Raw genomic sequence first — 27,105 nt, 5'->3', positions numbered from 1 at the left:
AAAGTTATCTGGAACAGAGTTGAAACTAGGATTTTAAAATTATATAAATACTGTAGAAATCTCTGGCGCATCTCAAAAGATCAAACGAGTCATGTGTGAGCAAAATATCTTCTACCAAACCTTAGAAAAAGAAATGTTTGTAAATTTGATGTTTGTTCCAAATAAAGGTTTTGTGATGTTCATGTTTAATAAAAAGAAATGTGCTCAACCATTTTTGGTTTACACCAATTTATTACACATTGTGACCAAGTACAAAATACAGCTGAACTATTACAGACCATCTGTCCTCAGGATAGTTAAAGTGTAGTCAAGAACAGGTTTGAAAATGCACAAAAATAAGGGTTCAGTATACTTGTAAGAAGAGCCAAATCTAGTTCAATAAAAAATAATCCTCCGCCAAAAATCTAAAACAGCCTTACAAAACATTACAAAGTACATACAGAAATTACTTTTTGCTCCAAAGCACTTGAAGGCAGATTACTGTGACAGGCACAAGGGTAGGGGGAGGGGGGGAAATCAACCAAACCAATTTCAACACGAAGCTGATGATCAAATCAGAAAAATTCATATAAATAAAAATGTCTTGTGAAAGTTTAATAGCGTACTCGGCACCGTAACGGCACAGTAATAAATGAGTTTCGCACATTGAACAATTGAATTGGAAACAAATGTATAACACACACACCAGTCTAATCAATTACACATCAAAGCATATTCTTCTGATACAATGTGACCAACCAAGTACAGTGTGAGGCGAGAGATTAGGCAAAGACTGAAGGCCACTGAGCACACAATTTCTACATCATACAAAGATATATATATATATATATGTATTTAAAATGTATTATCAACAAACTCTCCAAATAACACACTGTAGTTTTATATCTATTTTAAACGGAACATCAGACTTTAATCTGAGTAACAGCATGAGGTCACTATCTGAAGTCGGGGGAACGTGTGCCGGCTCAGATGCCAACGAGATCCTCTTTCTGTGTTAGAGTTTTGGTTTTACGGGTCCATCGCTCTAACGTGTACTGATTGATCTTCCTTAAATTAAATGTACAACCACTCTGTTGATCAGGAAATAAGGCTCAGTAGAGAGACCAGATTCCAACACACCGTCTCCATTAAGACTAATCATCTGGATTTATTCCCAACTCTGACAGTTGAGTGAACCACCACAGGTGTGCACATATGAGTTCCTGTATTAGAACTTACTGAATGCATCCTTCCACTGAGGAGCAATCACAGGATTGAAACCATTAGTAGAGAACTATTGACAGTGGGAGACACAACTGCAATAGTGGCTACATATCTTTTTTTCTTTTAATACTTCCCTAATGTCATCTGAGCCGAGCAGAATATAAATCTATTGAGGTAAACAAACCAACATCTTACACAGCACGGTAGCATACAGACTTCCTGACTACTGCGACACTGAGGCCCTACGCTGGTGGGAACGACTGAGGGAAAGGTCCTTTGGGTCAGTAGGTTGCATGTTGTCTTTTTTTAAATGTATTTTTGTAGTGCGTGTGTTTGCTACGAGCTGCAGCAGAGGCAACAGGGAGTATACACACCTACACACTTATCAATGTTAAAGGTGCTTTGAATGTCTGAGGTTTGGAGACGATACATTCATACTGCGGTAGAGGCACAGCTGAGGGACAGAGAGACATCGGTAGTGGTGGTTTCAAAGTTAGCGATCTAAGGCACTCAAATGACACTATGGCACAGCTAGTTAAGATTTTTTTTAAAAGAGAGAGAAGAAGAATCACAAACACCACCACTCAAAGTTACACATCCAATGAAAAGGTACTGCACGTAGTCATTCACAGTTGCAACAAAAGCAGAAAGAAAATGTAGACCTGTGTTACGCCCCTGTGAGTAAAAAAAAAAAAATTGCTAGTGAGGGAAGGACTGACATTGCTACTCTCTTCTCTATGTACATTGCACACACTGACTGAAGGAGGACACCGTGAGCTCAGCCCCAAAAGCCACTTTAGGGTCACCTTGTTCGGGGGGGATGCTGGTCCTCGTAGCCTTTTAGTCCGGCCCCGTTCAGACTCGACTCACATCTCCTGCAGAGGGTGGCTCATTTCAATCCTCTCTCTTTTGACAGCTGGTTCAGTAGGCCCCCTGGACGCATCGGCATCACTGCCAAGGTCACTCATCTCATCAGAGAAGGACGCATCTAGTGGCACAAAAACGGCGAGGGAATGTTAAAATAGTTCATTTCCATGTCAACTGTTAGCCTAAAACCAATCACCGTATAACCGGTGCAGAGAATGAAGGACAACAGGAGTAAAGGGACAAATACAGCTGGGTTTAAAACTTTAGCACAACTCTATTCCCATGATATTAAAAGATCACACAAAGGATTGTATATTAAGCATTTAAATAGCAACTCGTACCTCATTTTCTTATTGTCAACAAATGCCATTGAAACACAAAAACATGTAACTAATCTAACTGTTATTGTCTTCAAGTTTGGCTTTGGTGGACCAAGTCATCAGACATTTGGGGGTAATTGTTATATTTGCCTACACAGGAAATACTTGGTGGAAAGATTTATAAAAAATGAACGTACAAGCGACTGAACACTGTTGTTTTTTTTTTTTAGAAAAACCCCAGATCCAGTTAGTTCGGCCTCTCAGTTAGCACAACCAGACAGTGTAGAATACAGGCTTACCTTTTTCCATTAGTGATGGCATAATAGTGGTCAGGTCACTGAACTGTGATGAAAGAGATGAGAGCGCATTACTCAACAAAACAGTTGAAAAAAACTGAATTGATCATTGTGATTAAAATGTTTTTTGAACGAGCGCAGTTTAAACATAAATATCTCCTTTCTTACCTCTCCCATGACAGCAATAGGAGTTTCTCCGGTGGCTTGAGCCACTCTGTGTTCTATCAGGTAAAACATGTATTCATCATACAGCAGGCGAATCAGGTGGAAGGAGCCAAAACTGGCTGCACTACGCAGGGTCAGGTCTCGGATCACCATGGAGCTACAGCAAGGAAGAAACAAACAAGCAGATAATGTATAAAATGCTGTTTGTAGTGAGGAAAGTGAAACAAAGCGTCACTAGTCCCCCCCCCCCCCGTACCTGTAGAAGGACCATTTAAGCAAGAACTGGCGTGCAGCTTTGGGGAAGCTGGGGCTGCCCTGGTGAGGCTTCAGGACCTGAGAGACCACGTTGTCGAGCCAGGTAGCCCACTGGTCCAGAGAGCTCTGCTGCTGCAGGGTGACCTTAAAGTCCTGCTCCAGACGCTGCACCACGCTCTCGTCACACTGACATACCCATGATGCCTGCTCCTGTTCGACACAACAAACACACCCAACCACATTAAGCAAGAATACACGAGCAAGAAACGGAAAACAGAGAGTTGATGACATTTTTTAAAGAGGGAAGCTGTGAGACGTGTTAACCTGGACGTTGGCAAAGTCCACCCGGTTGAGGTCAGAGAGCATCTGGTTGATCTGGGAGGTGTTCTGGAGGACGGCGCGGGCTGCCTGGGCCAGGTGGTTCAGACTGGTGTAACGCCTCAGCGTCTGGGCAAAGGCACTGACCACCGCCACCTACACCAGAGAGACAGAGAGTCCACGATAAACCCTGAAATTTGATGTCACTATGTTTTATTATTATAACCAAATGATGTCTTAAAGGCACGATGTTAGAAACTAGTGTGGGTTTCAGAAATTCACCAAAATGAACACTGTGTAAATGTGATGCTGCTTCTTGCATCTACATAAACTTCAACACTCTTTAATGCGGAGATCTAATCTGGTGTTCAGCATCACTGTGTGACAGGTTCTGTACATAGTAACACATGACACTAATATATGACACTCATGGATCAGAAATCAGCCACGTGAGACGATTATAGGTAACTGTCGAGATTGGATATGTGAGGAGCTGATCTGCGCACGACACATGTTTTAATATCAAAGTGTTTATAACGGCTGTTGAAAAAGGAGATTTTCTTGTTACCTTGGTGCGAATAATCTCTTGAGGAAAGTTGGTCATGGCATTAGTCAGCCAGCCCTCCAGACTCTTGGCAAAGTTACGGATGGCCTGAGTGAGAGTGCCTGAAGACACAGAACAGCCTGGATTACAAACAGACTCCACATGACATTAATAAATACATGCCCAACAGTTTCTGTTTACAACATGCTCAAAGAAGGGACTCCTTTATCTGTATGAAAGTACAAAAGGTAATAAGATATTGTTTGGTGTTGGGCCACCTTGTTACTATTATTGGAGCTGTAACTTTAACATGTTAATAAAAGTCTTGGCTGATGTGTTAACTGGTCACTGCTGTCTCACACAAACTTTACTACACTGTGTATGCACAACATATCGTATTGAGGTTTCAAATAGGTAATACTGGAACACTGAGAATTAGACTTGTGTGTATTCTTTGTATATAAATGAGGAGATTCAGCAGTCTTAATACATTGTACTATGTCATAGTATCTTATTAAAATAATAATGAATACAAATATCAAGAGCACTGACTGGGAACAGGACGTAGCACATCAGGGATGAGGATCTCTACCAGCGCCTGGTAGAGGATGTGGTCACAGCTCCTCATCCATAGTCTGACCGGTTCATATTTACACAGAGACACCAGCTTCTCTCGGGGGATCACACCCTCCATGTCGTCATCACTACACACCGACGGGAGGAAGCGTATACAATCAAAATAAATACTCAGCAGACAGTGGGGTAAAAAGGTTAAAGGAGCAGTTCTCTTTCCAACATTGAAGCCTCAGCTCTTCCTGTGTGCGTCATCTGACCTGTTGGGGATGGTGGTATTTCCGTCACTAGATGGCGGTGTTGAATACCAAAAGGTCTGCCAGAGTTTCTCAATGTAGTGGAACTGGAGGTTCATTACCACATCCAAAGTAGCCTGCAGGAGAGGGGGCAGGAAGGGGACAAAACATACAGAGCTGAACCATGGCAACCAGACACACAACAAAGTTTCTACAGGCAGGCAAGCAGCCTCTCGCTCACTGCAGGCCCTCCTGGTTAGACAATGAGCCAGCTCAAACACTGCTCCCTGCACATTAATCATCAGGAGGATCCCAGAAGCCACGTTTAGGCTTCATCGGGAGTTTTTTGAGGGTTGCTTTAACTCAGTTCTTTTTGATCTTGGTTTCCTTTAAAGAGCAGATCAGTATCATAGATCTTCGCATGCATTTGCCTCCTTTTAGCAGCGAAGCGCTGACCTGAACTAACCCACTTGATTTCCTTTTTCCTGTTCATATGTATGAGGCTCTTAGAAAGCAGAGTATGCTGCACTCAAGTGAACACCGAGGAGTGCAAGGGAAGCTGTGGCAGGCTGGGGATCTAAAAGCATAAAACTACAGTTGCAGGGCTTGGTCAGAGCAGCAACCTGGGTCTAAACTCTAAACCTGAACACACATACATCAGAGTAAAACAATAGATGTTATTCCGTCCGCCTGACTCCACATGAGGTCAGACTCTGTTGTTTCTAGTTCAGTGTATCTCTACGTTGAGCGTACGATCCTCTCCCGTCTCTATGTGGCAGGACATGCACTTGCCGCTGGATCTTGTTACACAGCAGCGGAGGCTTCAATCACATGATATGTTTTTGCTTCCGCTCCAGCTGTTGCCATGGCAACCATGTTTACGGTTGCCCCGAGCAACAGGTCAAACACAGAACTCCAAAACAAACAAAAAAAAGGGAGAATTCCCCATCCCCGCTAAACTAGAGCGGTTTTTGCCTCCACAGTTTTTGGGCCACACAGGAAAAACAACTTGCCCGACAAGAGAAGAAAAAAGTGCGGAGGAGAAATAACACATCTGTGCACACACACACCACATGTGGTCTACAGGGTGATTTATTAAACACCTAATCATTTGAGCTTAACCATTCATTTATTGGCACAGCTTAATATTTGTTGTTACCATGACATTAATGAATACATGGCCAACAATGGATACAAGTCCATTTACAGCCCTGCTCAAAAACTCCAACTTTAACTGCATGAAAGTAAAATAAGAAATAAGATTTCTTTTTTTTTTGTTAATGCTTCAGTCAACTTTATTTGTGTTGTAACTTTAAATGATGTCAATAAAAGTCTTGGCTAATGTGTTAATGGGTCACTGTTGGCTCACAAAAAAGTGAAATGCATAAACATTACACAAAGAGAGCAATGAGAGCTGTGAGAGTGACAGAAATGCGCTGGCAAACAAAGACAGGAGCCCATGTGCCTGTCCACAGACAAGGCAACACAAAGGCCCAAGGGGAGGCCACCACAAAGACACCAAGATGTCCACCCAGCGAGCTGAAAGGTTAATTGGCATGTCTTGAAAGCTGCAGAGAGATGAAAAGACGGCTGGAACAAAGGGAGCGTGGTGAGGCTGGACAAGGGAAGGGCAGGGATAATATGATAAAGCCAGAGCTCCGCTGCTTTAATCACAGCCTCTCTCCTGTCTGACAAAAAAAACACCAGAATTTGAATCTTCAATATTATTTCTAGTCTTCTCATTGCCGGTGCGTTTCATCCTGGCGGGTTATTCTTCTGCCTACTCACATTCATTGTTCTACCAAGAGACTATGAGCCCTGCAACCTGTGAGATGTCATTATGCAATGCCCTGTTTCTTCATGCTGTATCCTCTTTCTTCATCGATGTTTGTGTTGAAGCTGGACACCTCTTCCATTGTGCCTCCTGTTTCAGGATATGCACATGCACTTATTAAACCAATACACTATGATAAGGCACGCATTATTCTAGATTTTCGTATTGTCAAGAAATTCCATAAAAAGTCCAAAACGAACAATGATTACAATACCTTTTTCAGCCACTTAACTATTTTTTAAGATGTCTGTGGCACTCAGCCTCAAGCCCACTTGTTCCTAATTGTTTGGGTCGCCAAATAAATTTGTAGAATTTCCTCCATAGTCCTTTATTCAACATTTTCATCTGCAGTAACCCCGGAGAAAATGACGCTACTTCTCAGTTGATTTATTATCCGAGTAAACATTGTAAACATGAGTTTATAGTCTTGATCACTAGGTTTAAGTCTTCTTCAACACAGCGTGATGTTCGTTGAGTAAATGATGGTCCATTTAGAGCAGGGGTGTCAAACTCCCGGCCCGCGGGCCGAATCCGGCCCGCCACGTCATTTTATGTGGCCAGCGAATCCGCCAGTAAAAAAAAAAAAAAAAGAGTTTAATTTCTTTCTTCTTTTTTTTTAAGTTGGACTTGATAATAAAAATATCCCCAAAGTCGAAGTTATGAGATAGAAAGTCATAACTATGATAGAAAGTCAAAATGATGAGATACTTAAACAGAAGCAGCTCTTTGGCTGGTTACTGTACATTTGACATGTAAATGTATTGTGAGTACATTGAAGACTACTTTAAACGTGGCTTTAAAAACACATGAAATACTTCATGTGTTTTGCAAACGCACCCTTGAAAGGATTTTAAGCTTTGAACAAAGTTATTGTAATAACTTGTGTTTGATATTTGTCTTTGATATTTTCTTTAATAGTTTGATCTTTGATAGAGTAATGTGGGTTTCTTAACCCTCAATTAAAAGGATTTAAGTTATAACAGAAATGTGCTTAAATATATTTGTATGTACAATATTTTAACACTTGAATAAACAATAATCAAATGCAGAGACTTATTTATCAATATGTTACGAGGAGTTACATTTACAACCGGCCCTTTGTGGGCGACCATGATGCTGATGTGGCCCGGAGTGAAAATGAGTTTGAGACCCCTGATTTAGAGTAAAGTAGACCATAAAGCAGAGTATGGTGTCCTCATATTGTATTTTACATATTGTTGTTGTATTTGTTTTTTGATACTATATGGACTCATGAGTCTGAAATAAAAGTTGATTATATGCTTTAGGGCGGGGCTTACTGTGATTGACAGGTCGCTGCCGCTACCAGAGCTGTATACGGTGTCACTATGTCACTCCTCCGCAGACCATATATGGTCACTTCCGTTTACCGGTTCCTAAAATCCAAGATGGCGACGGCCAAAATGCCGAAGTTGAGGATTCAAAACCACAGTCCACAAACCAATGGGTGAAGAAAGGACGACTACGTCCACTTCTTAAATACAGTCTATGACGTTAACAAAGCTGTAATTCATCAAACATATATTGCTTCATAAATAATATACGGTGATGCGGGAATAGTAGTAAAAATGGTCAGGAACATTCATTTACACACAAATTTGCTCTGCTCACGATTTATAGATAAGGCCTGTTGTTAATTAGGTCGCGATTGTTTGTCATTTAAAAAAAAAAGTGGGTCCTGAAAAATAAAGTTGGGAAACCATTGCTCTAGTGATTGAGCTGGACAGTGTGTGTGTGTCTCAAAATAAACTTCCGTGCTAGTGATCCTGGTAATCAGAGAACACGTTACATCATTTGAGGCAATCACACTTCACACAAAAAGCTTCATATGTTCTTTCCACATGTGCAGTAATACTCATGTTAATATAGCATCAGTTACAAACACAGTCATAGAGCTGTACCTCACAGTGGTCTCTGTAGAGTGTCTGCAGTTTCTTGATATCATTCATGTTGATGCGCTCAGGCAGAGGCTGGGTGCCCAAGTCAGGAGAGGGAAATGGAGGCAAAGAGTGTGACGTATCTGCATGAGACAAAGATGTGGACAGGTGTCACTCATTTCAGTCACACACACACACACACACACACACACACACACACACACACACACACACACACACACACACACACACACACACACACACACACACACACACACACACACACACACACACACACACACACACACACACACACACAAATAATTCTGGAGACAGAAACTACAGGGCCTAGCAAAAGGTATTCACCCCATTTGGTGTTTTTCCTATTTAGTTGCATTATAATCTGGACTTTAAATTGATTTTTATTTGGATATTATGTAATGGACCATAAAAAAAAGCTCAAATTTGGCAAGTAAAATAAAAAAATAAAAAATGTAACACATTTGGGGTTTCCTTAAAGGTATGATGGAGACTTTTTGTTGAAGCAATGACTCTTTCTGGCCACCCTTCCCTAAAGCCTAGCTCTGTGGAGTATACAGTTTAAAGGGTCCTATTAGATAGATAGATAGACTTTATTTCAGACTCGGGGTCCATACAGGCAGATACATAAAAAACCAGACACAAACAATAAAAGTACATAGGCCTAGCAATGCCTTACGAAGAGACAGCTGTACCAATGTCGCCACAGCTGGGACTGGTAGCGTGTCTATTCTCTATATCATCACCATTATTGCCGTTTATTACTTACTATGTGTAGATTGAAATATATCCCATATTACTACCTAACCTCAATCGACAGTCCTCACTCACCCATCAAACGGATCACACATAAATGGCCGCACACACACACACACACACACACACACACACACACACACACACACACACACACACACACACACACACACACACACACACACACACACACACACACACACACACACACACCTCCGCCTCTCACTTGTATACACCTCAGTCTAAACCCGTTATTGTCCTCAGTGCCCTTATGTCCCCTTTGTTTTGGTCCCTGTCCTGTTTTGTATAATTCCTTGGGTGTGTATGTGTTTATGCTCTCGCCTGCCATTGTTTCGTACTCGTTTTTCTACACAATGTAAAAAAGGGGTCCTTTGTACAGATCCTCCATTCTTGACTGTGAAGCTTTCCAGCCCCTTCAGGGTGATCTCTGGTCTCTTTGTTGTCTCTCTGATTAATGCCCTTCATTTCCTGTTCCGTGAGTATTGGTCCTCTTTTGGCAGGTTTGTGGTTGTGCTTTATTCTTTACATTTTGTAATAACAGATTTAATGGAGCTCCGTTAGATTGCACACAGGTGGACTTCATTTCACTAATAATGTGACTTCTGAAGGTAATTGGTAGCACCGGATCTTATTCAGGGTCTTTGTTATTTTCTAGGTTTTTTTAAAACAAGTTTTTATTCAATTTACCAATTTGGACTTTTTTGTGTACGTCCATTACATACAATTGAAATAAAAACGTATTGAAATTCCAGGTTTTAATGCTACAAAATAGGAAAAAGGCCATGGGGGTGAACACCATAATGGTCTAAACAAACAAGATGCTTGACGGTTAGTCATCATTAGTATTTCTGTTGACACTGCAGGTGATACTCCTGTCCTTACCTATGTACTGCTGGTGGTGTTGGCTCTGAGCAGCCACAGACTGCTCTGGAGTGCTGCTACAGTTCTGAGAGCTCCCGCACAGGCTGTCAGACATGCCGTCCACCTTCTGTAGAGGTTTGAATCTATACACGCAGCAGAAGACACAAAATGTACGTCAGCTGGGTTTTGAAGGACGAGGAAAACAGGAATAATAAAGAATGTGCCAATGAGGGCTGGGACTATGCAGGTTTTCATTCCAATGTAAGCACATCTTCAACAAAAGCTACTTAGTGAATAACCAGGGTTGTGATTAAAAGGAAAACAACATTTGTGAATATTTTGCAATATTGTTCTGGTTTACTGATACGCTTCTTCCCATTGTTGCAAAATGTTTTGCCTCAGTTCGGCAGGTATTTCTAAGGTGAAAACCAATACATACATACATAGTGTAAAGGCTACGCAGTAGTGACCTTTATACAATACAAAGAATACTGAAGAGTAACTTAGAACCAGGCGGAAAAGCCACTCCCCTCTCTAATTTAAAGTTTCATGTCTGTTTCACCTCTGAGACAAGGTACTTGTACATGTAGACACACCCAAAAATAATATTTGACCCTGGAGTAAACTTCTACCTTACTGCAGCAAGGTGAGAAGGTAAACCACTGAGGTTAGGGTTAATGATTTTCAGGGGTGTTCAGTTGCTCTTTCAACATACATTCAAACCTTCGCTACCAGAGTTCTATGAACAGAAATTCACTTTTTTTTGCCACAATAGATGCAACTGGTATCAACACCTTTCAACGAGTATGTTTTGGCAGCACTGACAGCAGTCCTGTTCTAGAGTGAGAGGTAAGAAGACGGGTGAGGAAAAACAAATAGAACCACGAAAGAAAATGAAAAGGGCAAAGAAATAGAGAGGAGGAAATGAAGATTAAGCAGCAGAGTATTGGCAATTCTTAAAAGAAGAACAAAATAACCACAAAATGGCAAAGGATGAATGGAAACTGGCTGAAAGTTGTGACAAATGTGACGGAGCAAGACAAGGAAAAGTTCAAAGCGGCAGACAGGGAGAAATGCTGACCTCTGTTTCTGGTGGACAGGCTGTTGCCTCATGGCCATGTACTGAGTGTCTTCCTGCAGCCTGTTCAGCGGCGAGTCTGGCTTCACCCGGATGCCGTAGTAATGATACTTAGAGTTGCCTCTGGTAGATTCATGAGAGAAAAGCAAGAAACCAGTGAGGAGAAGACTTGCCATCAGTGTAATCACAATCATTATCCTCTTCCATCAGCAAGTCTCCAATGCCTATAAGCATTATCATACCCGTCATATCTATAATGATTACATGATTACAGTTATCAGCATCTTTGAGCAACAACCTCTTCCTGCTTGTACCTGGTACCGAGGCGACGGGTCCGCAGGCCCATGAAGACTGAGCGGATGAGCTTGCCGAAGGAGGCTGCGTTGACCGGGTCCAGTTTCTGTTCCTGACAGTGCCGTAGGTAATGGTTGTACAGGGAGCACCGGGGCAGGCTCACGCCCTCCGCTGTCTCATAGTTGTCCAGCAGCCACTGCAGCTAAAAACACACACAGAAGACACAGTTGCACAATCGGTGAGTCCCAGCAAACATACTAATCTCTGTGACACCTAGCAAGAGATGAAGAGGAGCAGTGCATCTTATTGGCACATCAAAAGACAGATAACACACACCACACACACACACACACACACACACACGCATCACATAACCTCCTGTTTTAGGAGGTTAAATACCAAAGAGACCACTGCACTCCTGCTGTGGCTACGCTTGTATTCTTGACTGAACCAGGAGAGACTACTGCATAAGGTGATGCTGATTGGGTGAACACTCAAACATCTGAAGTGCTATTCATTATATTCTCCAAGACAAGTTAATATTGAGGCAGACACAGTTTTAGCTCTGTCTGTAACGGCACAATCAAATGTTTGCATAAAAAGCTCAAATTATACATTTTCAAATCAGATGTAAAGCAGATCCTTCAGACACTATTCATACAAATGAGATGGTGAGATCCCAGCTGAGGTTAAGAGCTGGTAGGGAACAAATCTAAACTTCTACATTTCCCCTGTGAGTAAAAGAGTAAAAGATGGAAATACTATATGAATTTTCTTAGATTTCATTATCATCGAGTCACAGGGAAGAGTCATTGCAATGCACTTTAATGACACAGAGTGTAAATCATGCCTTGGTGAAAAACCAATCAATTTAAGTCCATGCAGGGCATTAAGAAATAAACACAAGCTGCATTATTAAGAACAAAGTGATAGCATATGCAAGTTCAAACCAAGGATAACAACTATTTGGAACAATTGTGCATGTCAGTGGGACAGTGCAAAGTAAAGTTAGCAGCAGGCAGCGTGTTCAACGTTGCAGGTCGAACACGCTGCCTTCAGGTTCAGCTTTTGTTTGGTTTTTATTTTCCCTCATGTCGCTTTTGAAGAAAGTTCCTGGTTGACTTACATGGCTGTTGAGCAGGCTGCTTTTGTGACTTGCAATTCCTTCAGACTTTTGGAGGTTTTCAATCGCCATTTCAAGCTAAAGAAAGAAGAAGCATGCAAAAAAGAAAAAAAAAGAAACAGAAGAGGGAAGAAGCAGGAGAGTGAGAGAGATAGAAAAGGAGAAGGGAACAGAAATAAGCAGGAAAAACACACAAAAAAAATGAAAACAGATAAAGGAAATAAGACTGTTAGCAAGCAGCCAGATCTTTGCATTTCCATTCAAATCAGTCGGTTATTATCCGACTGATTATCGGCTGACAAAAGCATGCAAATCAAGGGACTCATTGGGTTAAGCTGCTCAGTGACGGTTTGCGGTCAGGCACTCTAATGTATGCAAATAGGAACCACAAACAGGGGCACAGGTCACGTCAAGTTTGCGGACAACAGGTCAACCATGTCTAACCTAACCCCACCCCCAAAAACGTATCTCTGAATTCATATTTAGACAAACAAAGAATCAGATAGAGTGAGTTGTGTCTTCAACATCAGCAGCAGTGCCATGGTACAATACACAGTACACTGCCATATTATTCTGTCATTGGGCAAAAAAAAGAAAAGAATGGAGTCCAATTGGTGGGCAAAGTGAATGACAAAACCAGGGACATTCTCTTGAGCCGCAGAAGAAAATCAAGTCAAAAAAGAAAAGATATGTGGTACTGCAGCCAAACTGGAGACATAGAAGAAAAGGAAAAGAAGCAGGCAGCGTTCCAAATCTTAAGAAGGCTCCAGAGGGCTCATAGCCAAATGGTAATGAGCCCCAGGGGTTGCTTTGTTTCGCAGGGCGCACAAGTGCCTGTGAAAACCTCTGAAACAAGGCATTGCTGAATTATTTAAGCCAGTGTCCCGATTCTACAGGCCCACTGCTCTGCTCTCTATGCGGTACTGCAGAGCCATGAGGCCCCAACTCAGGTTGCCGTAAACGCTGTCGGTCTCTCTCTGTCTTTCAGCCTGGACACAGGCTCAGGTAGCAGTGATGACAGTTATACGCCATATGGTAGTTGGGATGTCTGCTCAGTGAGGTTGTACTGAGACTTAAAAGTAACAACTTATTTACATCCTTTGAAAATAAAAAAATAGAATTTGTCCACATAGCAGCTACGAAAGACAAATAATCCCAGGAGTATATTTGGTGAGTCACTCAGTCTTTGTTGGTTGTGAACCACTGATTTCGAGTTTGTTTGTTGTTTTTACGAACATATAAGACCCTCTCTATTGGAGTATCACAAACATTGGTCTGGGTGTTTGCTCACCATAGCTGAGGAGGAGCGTGATGAGTGCGATATGTGGTTGCGGCTTCCCTCCATACTTCCTCCATGAATCAGGTAGGCGCTTCCGCTGGAGATGATGTGGCTGCTGCCCACGTCCATAGCGATGCCCACCATGCCGTGAGGGGGCACCCCACCGCCGGCAGAGGAGACCACCGTGGTGACATGAGCTCCACCGGCCTGCGAGTCAAAGTACGTGCCCCCACTGCTCTGCCCATACAGCTGAGCCTCGGGGTTGTAGGAGTAGGCTGTTCGGCTGGGGAGAGATCATTGTAATTAGGAACTGGGATGGTGCTAAACAAAGCACATTTAAGGACAAATGATGAATTGGAGGAGGCCAATGAAGAGCATTTACAATCTTTATACAGCACATCATCTTGCTTTCAAAGACAATAATAAGAATATAAAACTGGTATCGTTGGCCATGCTGGAATCAAAATACATAAACTGTGAAAAAAAAAATCACTTTGGCTTTAAGTAGCTTGTTTTGATTCGAGCTTATTTAAAAGCAGTTGGCTATAAAAATGATGAGTAAGGTGTTGTGGAAAGCCGCACTTATGCTTTCTACCCAGCACATATTCATTCATAATTCAAGATACATTTTTAATTTGTAGTGGAGCCAAATATTATGCACAGTGCTGTGTCTGTTTAATTTGAAAAGCAAAAATCTTTTACAGCACGTTAGCATCTTAAATTAACACAGTGGCACGCAAATTAAACTATGGTACCTTCTTTTTCTAAAGTTATTCCTGTAATCTATTTCAATGTAAACATTTACATCACTGGGTTCAATTCAACTTCATGTCTACTTTAACTACACAATGAAAACAATGTGTCCTTTGATGTAATTATGAAGTGATGCAACATTGCTTACATGGTTCCATTGGTGTACACAGTCTCTCCACTTTCTCCTGCGTATTGGCCCTGGGATGGGTAGACATGTTGCACCTGCTGCACCAACAAAGAGACAACAGGAGATCAAAGCGGGCAAAGGGAAATCTTTATTTATGTTTCCCTATTTGTACACATGTAAGTCAAACTGGAACTAGAATTGTAAGAGTAACTGACTCTTTTTAATCTATTACAGCGTGCACATGAGGTGCAATGAAAAGGTCTGTACACCCCTTGTTTTTTGCATGTTTACTTGTCCAAAACAACAACAAGACACTGCCTTCTAAATTGTGACCTACCAAGGTTCTTTATGAGGAGGTTCGATAATACTTGAAATAAGTACTTTATTTCAAAAGGGGACCAGGACTTAAAGTGATTCAGTGAATGTTTGATGGAAACAAAATAAGTTGTACAAAATAGAGTTGGTTACAATGTGCACTTTCCCTGTTATTTAAAAACAAAGTTGGTAAATTGAATTGATTTTAACTTGAACTGATGAAGACATACATGTGGTTTAATAAAGATTAGCTTGATTTGACAAACATCACAACTTATAACGAATGATAAGAGCAGTCTATCTGCTATTGGCTAATGTTGTAACATGTGGCATCACACGGAAATATAAGACAGGTACCTAAGACAAGCGAATAGTAGACAATCAGGTCAACTCATGGTTTTCACCATTAGAGTAGCCGCTACACATCACAAAGAATTCAGGAAGGGATTTGGTTCAAGCCCCCAGGAATCACCAGACTTTGCCGTAGAAGACTTTTTGCCATACGCACATCACAACAAACAAGCTGTAAAGCTCAGCAAATATCACACACATTTAAAAATGAGTATTTCAACCACCAACCATTGGGGCTAATGTTGATTTAAAACCTACCAAGAGTTTTATTAAGATGTTATTTTCATGTACGCAGGCAGTGGGCCAGGCTCAGCCAGAGAAAGACACTTTAGCACACGAGGGGCACAGCAAGCAGGAGAAGCAGTTTGGCACAAGCTCGGGATGAGCAGTGAATGTGCTGCCACGTTTAGGATCTTCATTCAACAAACACGGTTTAATTACTGTTTAACTTCTTTACAAAAGGTCAAACCTACAACGCCCCCGTCTGTTATTATTTAACTGAATGAAAAACTCATCAATCACATATTAGTAAGTGACACAATTAAGCCTGGGTGAAGCTGGCTATATGCTTACTTGCTTATTGAGTATTTGTGTTACTTTCTTGTGGAAGAAAACACAGTACAGGTCTCCAACTCAGTCACAAAATAGGTTGATTTAAAATAGTTATAAAACGTCAAGGGGTGTACAAGTATTTTCACAGCACTGTATAAGTATGTACAGCACTGTGTACCTGCTGAGAGACCTGTTGAACCCTGGGTACTGACAGTTGCTGTACTTGTCCTCCCTTCTGAGCTGAGCCTGTAGCATGAACCAGCACCCTCTGTGTGGATACAAGACATAACTCAATTACATAGGTATGCACGTACAATAACACACGTACACACATAATTGTAAAGATATGACAGTAAACACAAGACGGGCAACCCCCCCCCCCCCCCCCCCTTGAGATTTTAAGCTAGTGCTAATAGATTTATGCTCGAATAACAAACATAAACCACCACCTCTCTCTGCCAGTCACACATCCTGAATGTCAGTACAGGACAGTGGTGTGTTAGGACAGCACTGCATTTTCATAGTGTACTCCTCTGTTGTCGTTACCATGCATCCAAAATAATGTACATATTTAATCATATATTTTATACTTAACATTTGGAAATAAATAGGATGGAGCAGTAAAAGCTAGAGTTGGTGCTAGCTGCTAGCTTGACAGCTGTGAGGACTAACAATAGCCATATTTGTTGTTTACGTTCATAACAATCATTTTAGGGGAGTGGCTTTGGAGGAAGGTCTGAAGGGACGGGCTGTCAGTGTTACTGACTTGGCGACTTTCTCCTTACTTTTACTAGTTTTTTAAGTTTACTAACTCTATCTTTGAGGCATTACAGACTTCCCCCGTGTGTCCTGTCATTCTACCTACCTGTTGGGACGCTGGCACCGGCTGTACCACAGGGGCCTGAGCTGATGATGAGGTCCGCAGCGCTGCCACGCTGGTCGTGGTGTCTGACCCTCCTTCTGAGCTCTGCATGCTGGGTAGCAGAGGAGACTTGAAGAAGTGGAAAAGAGAAAATACATGAAAAGGGAGGATTTAATACAAGACTGCAAAAATAGTCTTACAGGTACACTGGAGCATTTCAAGTCCCCCTCCCTTTCTCTCTTGGAGCCACCAGGGCATTCATTGTGCCCCAGGGGACTTCTGGCTTTACCAAGTCAAGCTGAATCAGTGCCCACCTTTGGCCTTAATCACTGGCAAAATAAGCAGCCCAACAGTTTTACACAGACACTGCTGGTCCTGCTGACGGACCGAGGCGGAAGAGTTACAGGACAGGAGTTCAAGTTATCAACGGGACTGAACTGCTTCCTGAGGACCAAATGTACAGCATAGCAAAGGGGAACTACAAATGGAGTGACACAAAGGCTCTCTAAAAAAAAAAAGTACAGAGAGGGAAAGAGCGGGAGTAAGGCCGGGACAAGAGAAGAATGGAACTGTGAGGGGGAGTGAGTAGGTAAAAAACAACTTCCCCACTCCCTGAAAAAAAGAAGAAACTCAGGGGGAAAGATGAAAATGTCAGTGGGGCTCCAGCCCCTGACAGGGTCGTGATGATATCCAGCGATTGTGTCGTATGAGAGCTGTTCTCCGAGGACTCCAATAATCCAGCTGATATGAGGAAATTCCTCAAAGCTTTGTAAACGTTTGTCGGTTGCTATGGTGAGGAATCCATGACGACCACCCCCAACTCAACACTCCTCCTCCCCTCCCCATTCACTCCTCTATTCCCCCCCCCCTTATAAAGCTCTTGCACAGGAACTTTCGAGTGCGACCGCAAAGAGAAGAGGGGGAGGAGGATAAGAGTAAGAGAGAGGGAGGGAGATACGGCACAGTTGGGGGGGGGGTTGATTTGATGAGCAGAAATCCGGGAGCAGCAGGAAACGTCAGTAAACGAGAGAATGGTGTTCACCTGGAGCCACAAGCTGCTCTAGACATGCTAGTCACAACACAAGACATGCAAGATAATGTTATTTGAATTCACTGGAAGAGATCTGACGAGCACTACTTACGCTGCAGTAATCTGGAGGCTGAGCTATCAGACACAAGCAACAGATGCACACTTGTCTTTTGGCTTTCTTGAGACTCGACCTAAAGCTTCTGATGGAGCTGCACCATTAAAGCCTCTGCTTACAAAATCATGAAAATGCTCTAAATGTATTAATTAATAACACAGCTGCCTTACATCATCTAACAAGCACAAACAAATCTAACAGATAAGAGAATAACTAAAAGGGCTAAATTAATCCGAATCAAGTAACCCAACCGGTGACGGATAGGAAGAGGAAATAAATTTCACCAAAAAGTTGTTTTCACACCAAAATAGGAATCACATACTCTTTGGTGGAACATTTTTAGAGGTAGAAATGATGCTGATACAGGATAACACCGTTCATTGATACAACCGCCTAATTGTTGGCACTAAATACAATACGATGATGAAAATATCAGAGACGCTGCAACTAAATCTTTCCCACAGGCAAAGGGAGATTGCAAAGGCATATGTTTTACTAAAAAATGGTTTCCTGACGGATCTTCCCACTCGAAAATAGTGATCCGATACCCAGAATCGAGCGGGACGACTTTTGACATAGCTCAAGATATTGTTCATGGCTGTATCACATGCTGACTCAGAGGAGGAGAGAGTCCGGCATTTTCACTTTTAGTTTTTTCACTTTTTATTTCTGTTTCAAATGTTAATTAAAGCATCAGTCTGCCAATTACAGCTCTCTATGTTCAGCGACCAAAATACAAAAGAAAAAGAAATACAAACTGGCTGCGAATGGAACATTATACTTACACCTGCATTACATGAAAGAACCAAAGGAATTAAACAGATGGACCGTGACTAGATTAACCTTGATAAATACACTACTTGATTTATAACCAAGAGCACACACATTTGCTTGACAAACATCCCTGCTATAGCCACACAACTAACAGTTTTCAAACCCAACTCACAACAGTGTTCACCTTTACGCATCAGTAGGAACTTGGAGGGATAATTAGGGTTTGGAGGGCACTAATGTATGCTATATCCAAATCAGAGAGTATACCTTTAAGACAGAAACGCAACAGATTTGGGTGTGCCACCACTTGTATTTTCCATGTGAGGAGATTTTGCCACAGGCAAAGACACTGCTCTGCATTCATGACTAACAGACTGAGTGGAGGAGGCCTATGTTGAAACTCCTGTTATGTGTCAATCTTCAGACATGTGGTCCCAGCACCATCTGCAGTGCACCTAAGCAGCCCTCTCTCTTCAATGTATTTGTTAGCACAGGGCACAATTAGCACTTAGATGTCAAAGCTCTCAAAATCCATTAACATTTTTCTCCACACTTCTTTATTGTATGTCATTAAAGTACCAAAAGACTATTATTAGAATGATGCAAGCACCAGTAGTAAACATTTCAAAAGTCACTACAATGCTAAAACATCTTTATAAAAAGAAAGGGAATTTGTCTATGGAGTGTCACTTGAGTTATAAATACACTTAATCCCATCATTTATCTTCAGAGTTTTCATTTTCACCAGAGGAAGTGACACAAGCCTGAGGGATTCTCTGTGCCATTAAGGAGTGGGTGGCATGGCAAGATGATGGGGGGGTGGGGGTCAGGAAAGACTGACCTGCACGTTTTCCTCCATTAAAGCATTAGGGTTAGTATTAATAGGTATGGTGAAGTGTGCCAAATCATTGACTAAAGGGGGACAGACAAGAGTGCAGGCAGAGAAGAGTCTTTTTTTGCTTCGTGCTCATGGAAGGTCAAAAGCCACACAAATACCCCACCAGCAGCTCTGAAAGGCACAAAGGTAGAACACAGCAGGAGACACGGCCGCAAAATAGCTCCTCCGGATGGGCTTCAACCCAGAGACAACTTCTCACACACACACACACACACAGACACACAAGTCTGTTTTCATGTCTGGTCTGTGAGCCTGGTTTCATTCAGGGAAATCCCAGATGAGCACTTAACAACATTACAACAACAGCCCCTCCTTTAAACTGTTACCCGAGTTGTAAAAGCTCAACGTAAACAAGAAAACACACATTTTGAAGAAGCCCATAGCCTCAGAAACCCTCCTTGATGCTCGGAGCCTACAGTGGTAATAGACCGCATTCAAACATGTGTCACTGACAGATCGAACTTAAACAGGGCTCAATCACAGGAAAACACATACAGATGTTCAATTAGAAGCCGGAGCCCACAGTCTTGGCTCATGTTTGCACTGGCCCACATTGTTTGCAGAGCAACAACGGTTGCTCGTGGCAACACCGTCCACTCCCGTTTCCAGGAGCCTGTTGCTATGCAACCAACAGAATACTTCCCAAACCAAACAATGCCATCCCCCCACCTGATCCCTCTATCTCATGCTAAGTAGAAACTTACAACAATAAATACTATGTAAGCTATTCATTTCAGACACCAGGGGACATGGAGGTGGACTTGTTCCCGTGTCTATGTTATAGTTATAGTATTAAAGTTATATACAAACATTCAGACTTTATGCTGGTTTACACTTGATTGAAGAGGACAGGATGAAGTGCTCTGTGTTTGTCTCTACTTGGTGCTCAAAAGGAGGCGGAATGTTGAAGTCATCAGGGAGACAACAGTCTATTCTTTATCATGCCACCCAAAAACAACACTTTAAGAAGCAGTTGAGTCTTTCCAAAGTTCCTTCAGAGGAGATAGTAAAACCACTTGAGCCGAGCAACTAAATAAAGCAGAGACAAACGTTTTTAAAGGGACATTTCTTTTAGCACTATGCATATGAACCCCTTTGTCACACACCTTTAATAAATGTACGAGGACCCAGCAACAGGTCTTTGATGAAGCTTCAGCATGAGTTCCCCGATTTGAGAATTATATCTTTTTCGAAACGCAAACAAAATTGTGATTTTGACTTAATTTAATTTAAAAAAAACTATAAGATCACAGAGGCACATGCACCCACACAAAGAGAGAATTAAGATATGATCAGAGATTTACACAACAGAGGCTGGTCTTCAAGCCTGTCGCATTAATTCATGGCTAATCCAATCAAAGCAGCTCGTGGGGTCTGTAGATGGCAAAGAGAGAGAGAGACAGAGAGAGGCACAGACCTCTGTCTCTGTCTCTGATCCAACTCCCCCCCCCACACACACACACACACACTGACCATCTCAACCTGTCACCATGTGCGCTGCAGGCCCAACAGCCACAGAAAGAAAGATCAAACCGTTGCCATGGAGATTGTGTGTTCGCCAATGCTCTACACTAGCCACTTCCTCCCCCACCGCCCCCCCTAACCCTTTACAGATTCCTACTGCCCGTCCCCCTGGCCCTCATCCTTAACATTTAACATCTCCAGATACAGAATGAGGATTTGAAATGGAACATTTTGACAAAATAAAATGGAAAACATATTAAAAAAAGACGACCAGGGGAGATGGTCACAGCTGGAGGGAACCCAAACTACTATTGTTACGTGTGGGCGTCTGAGTCTTTCACGGGTCGTCATCAAATGTGATCCAAGGCTGCTACTGAAGACACGAAGGAGGAAACTTGACTCAAGTCACCTGCTGCTTCAGGAGACTGAGGAGTTACTGGGAAATGCTGACGGTTACAGAATATATATATGTGTATATATATATATATATATACATATATATATACATATACATATACATATATATATATACATATATATATACATATACATATACATATACATATATATACATATACATATACATATATATACATATACATATACATATATATATATATATATATATATATAGACGAGTAAAAATAACTTAAAACATAACGTAGTCATTGGAGGTAATGTTGCAGCCCCTTTTGATTCAAAAGCAATCCCCACTTGGTTGAGTAAGGTAACGCTTCAGCATCCTGTTGTGGAGTATAACGATACTCACACTAAAGCTCTCTAAATCTGCTTCCACTTGCTCTTTTACTGTGTGCTTCTATTTCCCAGAGAACCACATTGTGCAGAGATGACCTGGCAGCGTGCTGCCACCATCGTGACCCATGAACCTGAGATAAAGCATTTTGTTACACTGGAGGAGTCTGCCTTTTTGGGCAAGCGTTCACTCCACACAGATATGATTTTGAAAATCATCATACTGTACATACAGTATGCTTTCACAGGCACTACATGACACAAACATTGAGTCATCAGTTAATGCTGGAAATTTGAGAGGGAGCCAAGTGTTTTCCTGCAGTGAATACCGCATCAGGCCGAATACTTGCCATCAGATTTAAGTATTTAATAACACACATAATATAGTAATACATACAAATACAGACATGATCCTAAGATATTAACATGGGTTTACTCTGCATTTGTCATGACATACCAGAATAGTAGTCACAACTAGCTGAATCGCTGCCATCTACTCAAGTCTGCAACTGTGTTTTTTTTGCAAATTATACTGCTAATAACTACAGTTGCGACATTTAAATTTAATTGAATGAGTTTAATGCAGTGGGGCTGTCTCAACATTGGTGAGTCAACATGGTGCAATGACAAAACGGCAACTTTTAATCAAAACTCATACTCCATAATTTTAATTAAACTAAAATGCAACTTAAATCCATCAAGCTTTAACACAGAAACTGAACAAGGTCTGGATTTTGAATCATATTTTCTGCAGCCAGATTCAGTGGCATGCTTCAGATATGAAAGATATCAGCAGCATTCACATCATAATTCAGCAAATCCTATTCAGTGACATTTCCAGACCATGAAGCATTAAATTACTTCAAGATCTAACAAGTGTTCCTGCATAGCAATTTGCATCGAAATGGCAATTAGAGATCACACAGGATGACATCCTGTCTCTTGGTCTATATATATGATGCTCTTTAAGTTCAGATGTTATTTCATTTTGGGTTGAAATGTTTGATAAAATTTCAACATTTCCAAGATGAGAATCCAGGTTGGTTTGACTATTTTGTCAGTGGCAACACCCTTCAGTCAGGCAACACAAATGCTTTAAGTCTAACATGAAAACAATTAGCATACAATGTAGCTTTCAAATTGAACATTGAAACATTAACATTTGTTCTTCTTCGACGCTAGTGAGTGGGAGGAAAGGGATTCTCAAAGATCAGGAATGGGATCTGACGGTAGCACTATATAAGGACATCCACTATTTAGCTAAAACCGGGTTTTTTCCACCTGTGACAACAGCGTCCTCTGCGCCAAATCTCGCAACTAAAGACGAGCTTCTTAAAAATGTACGTTGCAGCTTATTTCATCCAAAAATACTGTCTGGGTCTACTCCTTTGCAAAGCTGGTCAAATATCACTCCACTTAAGGCCGAGTCTTGGTTCTGGTAATTACTTTGTGGCAGGTTTACACTGACAGAAGTTCTTTTTTAAGCCAAATAAACATCTCTTAACAAGCTAGCATAAAACTCGACAAAGGAAAGGAATAGTGAGGAGAGGATGGGGGGCTGCTACTATCCCTGCCTGGAAGAGTGTGTGTGTGGGGGGGGGGGGGGGGTCAGCCATTGTAATGCAAATGTCACTGCCTTGTCTGCGGTTTGTGGCAGGAAATTTAATTAGCAGTTGTGTAGCTACGATACAAACAGGTGGAATGCTAAGAATGCTTCTGATGACACACAGACAGGCAGAAAAGACAGGCTGAAAAACATTTCATTTCACAACGTGTTGCAACTTGTTGCCATATGCGAGGGCCAATCAGTAGCAACATTTTTTGCTATATGACAAGATTTGTTTCTTTGTATCCTAGCAGTGTAAGCCTACAATGATTTCCAAAATCTTTTTAGCTGGAAGACCTGATGCGAGAGTCACGAGGACACTAGGAAAGGAAACTACTTTCCTTTCAACGGATTCTTAGAAAATGGTAACGGCACATCTGTTGAATGAAAGCCCTTCACAAATAAATGAATTGTAGAGATTATGAAACTGTAACATTGTGAACAAATGACAGTATTAATTTCCACTTAACAAGCCCCACAAGGCATTCTCCTCTCACTTCCTCTGCTTTGCTCTGTGATTTCCTGACATGCCTTTGACTGGAGTTATGGGATAACCCATTAAATGTGTGTTAATATCAGACAACAAAATGTGCAAACGCCAGGCAGTTCAGCTCGCACAACAGGAGGTAAATGCAACTCAATATGATCAAGTGTAAACAGCAATGGCAGTGACTGGGTCCATGTCTATATCTGTAGCAGGCTATTGGATTGAGAACTTCTCCCCGGGGCAGCAGTAGGCCTTATCAAGATGATCTAAATACAGCAATAACAAACACACATACATAAGCACATCCACACAGCACACTCATGTATGTGCCTCACACTCACACAGAGAACATGTGACCAAAAGCTGTGTCAGGACATCCACTACCCAAGTGACCACTGCAGCTGTCCTATTGATAGCTGAACTGCACTGCACACATGGGTCCATTAAACACTCAAAATGGCACACGGGTTAAGGCGGACACTGCTACGGACAATCGTACAAGCAGCTCCACAGATGACTCAAAAACAAAAAGGCGAGAGGAGAGAATGTTATGCCTAATTTTCTTTAAATCACAGGCTAGTGTGACAGTCAGTGCTAAAAATGGTCCACGGCACAACCTCGATCACAGGCTGCAGGCTACACCAATAAAAGGCAAGGGGAAATGAGGATACAGACAGATTACAAGTAGAAAAACAAAAGAAATCATTGTGCTGCCCCTTTCAAATTGACATCATTAATAATTTCCTGTATAAGCCTTCTAATTAACTGCCTAACCACCGGCTGCTTTCTACTTTGTTTAAGTCTCCTTTCTGAGCACCATTTCTTTGTGACCTGCCTCTGCAAGCCAACGCTATTTACTTATTACAAAGAGAGAGATGAAAATAACCTGATTAAAAACACAGACTTTTAAAAGAATAACATTTCGCCCCCTGGCCCACTCCATCCTCTTTCTTTCCATGATTTGGGTGTTTTTGTATGTCAAGTTGCCATGTAAACATAACAGTGTCACGCTCAAATTGGGGAGTGGGGTTGGTGGGGGTTACACACAGTCTCATTGCTGTCATCTCTATATGTTCTATGTAGCTGCGGTGAGTTGTCTGACCAATCAAAGTTAATTTCTTTCTCTGACACTTACTTCAAAAAAAGTTGAGTCTTCAGTTCATTCAATTCTTTCCTCAAATATTCTGGCCAAAATCGAGTAAAATCACAGGGAAGGAAAGCTTCATAAACACTATATTTGAACCTCTTATATGGCCGAAATATTAATTATCATACTCAGTCCTGTGTTTTGACATCTGTGAACATAACAGGAAATAGATATTGGGCGGCGTCAATAATCCGTTATCTGTCTTCTTTTACCGGATATACTTTATGTAGATACTGTACACATCCAAAAGTGTATAGCTCAAATCTTTAATAGCAAGCACAAGCAAAGAGTGTATTAATTAGAGAAAGTGTCATGCTGCAAAGATTCTTCCTGATGCTTCAGTAGCAAACAACATTACAAATGACCGAGCACCTGACGGCTGTGTCGGAGAAGATAGTCCATAAGAATTGATGTATCTCAGGGGAAAGAAAAGGAGAAAAAAAGGGTATGCAAAGAACAGGGACAGCCCCAGCTACACCGTAAAGCTAATGAAAAGGGGGATTTAAAAGCATTGGGGGGTCCTTTCCCTGGGTTTTTTCATTATTGCTATAGCACAGATTGATATGAGCCGTCAGCTCTGAAGAGGTCAAAAAGCAACCCTAATGAGGCCACTTAAACAATGAAGCGCAACACCTCGACTATTGGCTATTAACTAGTCTCCTTTGGGCCTGGCATAGCATCATCAAAACTGGAAAGATTAGTAGATGCAGCTTTAATTTCACTTGAGATTAATTCAGTGAGATTCGTTCAGATTAATATAAAGTGCACAAGTGTGTACTAAATGGTGCTTAGTTTTAAGAGTGCATATAAAACCGTAACGTTACTTTACTAACTCGCTCACCCAAGATTGTAAAAACAAGACAGACCAGTTTTAAAGAGCCATCATAGCACCACCTAACGTTAGCTGTGTCATATCCAGTTATTCAAGCTTCTGGAATAATAAAAACAACAACACTTTGTGAAGTACTTTGGTGTTTGGTACATTGAATGAACTGATTAACGGAGATTAGTTGATTTGTTTTTAGAGTTTATTGGTGTTTACGTTAACTCTCTCCTGAGATAGAGACCATTGGAAGCACCAGGTTTGGTCAAGTTAACGTTTTTAGCGTCGTCGCTATAAGTTAATATCCGTTCTCGACTGCGTTATAGTTTAATTCCTTTAACGATCGAAGTTAATGCATGCGTAAAAATTACATCAGAGGAGCTGGAAAACTGCAAATGAAATGGAAGTGATCCTCCTGCTGAGTGAACGCTCGCTCGGAGCGGACGTTAGTTGCAGATCGAGCACCAGGACTAACTTAGCTAACGTTAGCTTAGCTACATGTCCACCTGCTTGAATACATGTCTAGAGAAACATAAACAAGAATCTAGTGAGTCTGTGTGGTGACGATGAAGACAGAGCGGCCGTTACCAACGAGACTAACGCCACGGCTCAACTCACAACTGAAGTCGCACTCATCGCTGTCGGTAGTTAGCATTAGCTTCACTGGCAGCATTACCATCCATCCTGCTGGGACTGAGCTCGACACACACACACACACACTACACAACGGAAAAGTGATATTTAATCTATTTTGAGTTGGAGTAACGTCGTCGCTTTGTTTGACGGGTGGGTTTAAGTGTCGCAAAATCAGGAAGCAGAAGTGAAACCGATTTTTATCGAGGTGCAGAAAGCTGTTGCAGCAATAGGTGAACGTCAGTTAACGTTAAACCGTCCTCAACTCGGGGCGGATGCCTCACAGAAGGGAAAGTTGTGTTGTGGAGTATCACCGAGCATTTGTCTCCAAATTAAGAATAATTCCGTATTTAAATCTTCCAAAGATAATAATCACCTTTGTGTTGATAAAAGTTGTGTCTCCGCTCTCTTTCCCCTCTCTCCCTCTCGCTCCGTGACTTCCAGATGCTGCTGCTGTT

At 41.7% G+C, this 27,105-nt stretch overlaps 1 protein-coding gene across 3 annotated transcripts; it reads right to left on the bottom strand.

Annotated features, from left to right (window-relative positions):
- Window positions 1-217: 217 nt before the first annotated feature.
- Window positions 218-27,105, bottom strand: rfx2 (regulatory factor X, 2 (influences HLA class II expression)). Of its 3 annotated transcripts, XM_079267758.1 has the most exons (18): window positions 27,024-27,105; window positions 16,921-17,046; window positions 16,234-16,323; window positions 14,859-14,935; window positions 13,970-14,240; window positions 12,682-12,756; window positions 11,576-11,757; window positions 11,265-11,384; window positions 10,205-10,326; window positions 8,531-8,649; window positions 4,802-4,914; window positions 4,521-4,672; window positions 3,993-4,090; window positions 3,431-3,580; window positions 3,108-3,316; window positions 2,855-3,008; window positions 2,690-2,732; window positions 218-2,191 (listed from the first exon to the last, which is right to left on the bottom strand). In XM_079267758.1, the coding sequence occupies exons 2-18, from the start codon at window positions 17,026-17,028 to the stop codon at window positions 2,070-2,072; spliced, it is 2,205 nt and encodes a 734-aa protein (XP_079123884.1). In that variant the 5' UTR covers window positions 17,029-17,046; window positions 27,024-27,105; the 3' UTR covers window positions 218-2,069. The 3 variants fall into 3 exon arrangements, with proteins under 3 accessions (XP_079123884.1, XP_079123885.1, XP_079123886.1); XM_079267759.1 differs by lacking the exon at window positions 12,682-12,756; XM_079267760.1 differs by lacking the exon at window positions 16,234-16,323.

Source organism: Melanostigma gelatinosum, assembly GCF_949748355.1.
Source record: "Melanostigma gelatinosum genome assembly, chromosome: 4".
Lineage (NCBI taxonomy): Eukaryota > Metazoa > Chordata > Actinopteri > Perciformes > Zoarcidae > Melanostigma > Melanostigma gelatinosum.
This window is presented reverse-complemented; position numbering and strand designations above follow the sequence as displayed.

Bases quoted from the DNA above. Each gene is read 5' to 3' on its own strand.
- rfx2 (XM_079267758.1), bottom strand. From the start codon at position 17,028: ATGCAGAGCTCAGAAGGAGGGTCAGACACCACGACCAGCGTGGCAGCG. The intron at 12,757-13,969 runs GTGAGCAAACAC...TTCTTTCTTTAG, and splicing joins CACGCTCCTCCTCAGCTATG to CTTGAAATGGCGATTGAAAA. The intron at 2,192-2,689 runs GTAAGCCTGTAT...TTGTGCCACTAG, and splicing joins GCCATCACTAATGGAAAAAG to ATGCGTCCTTCTCTGATGAG.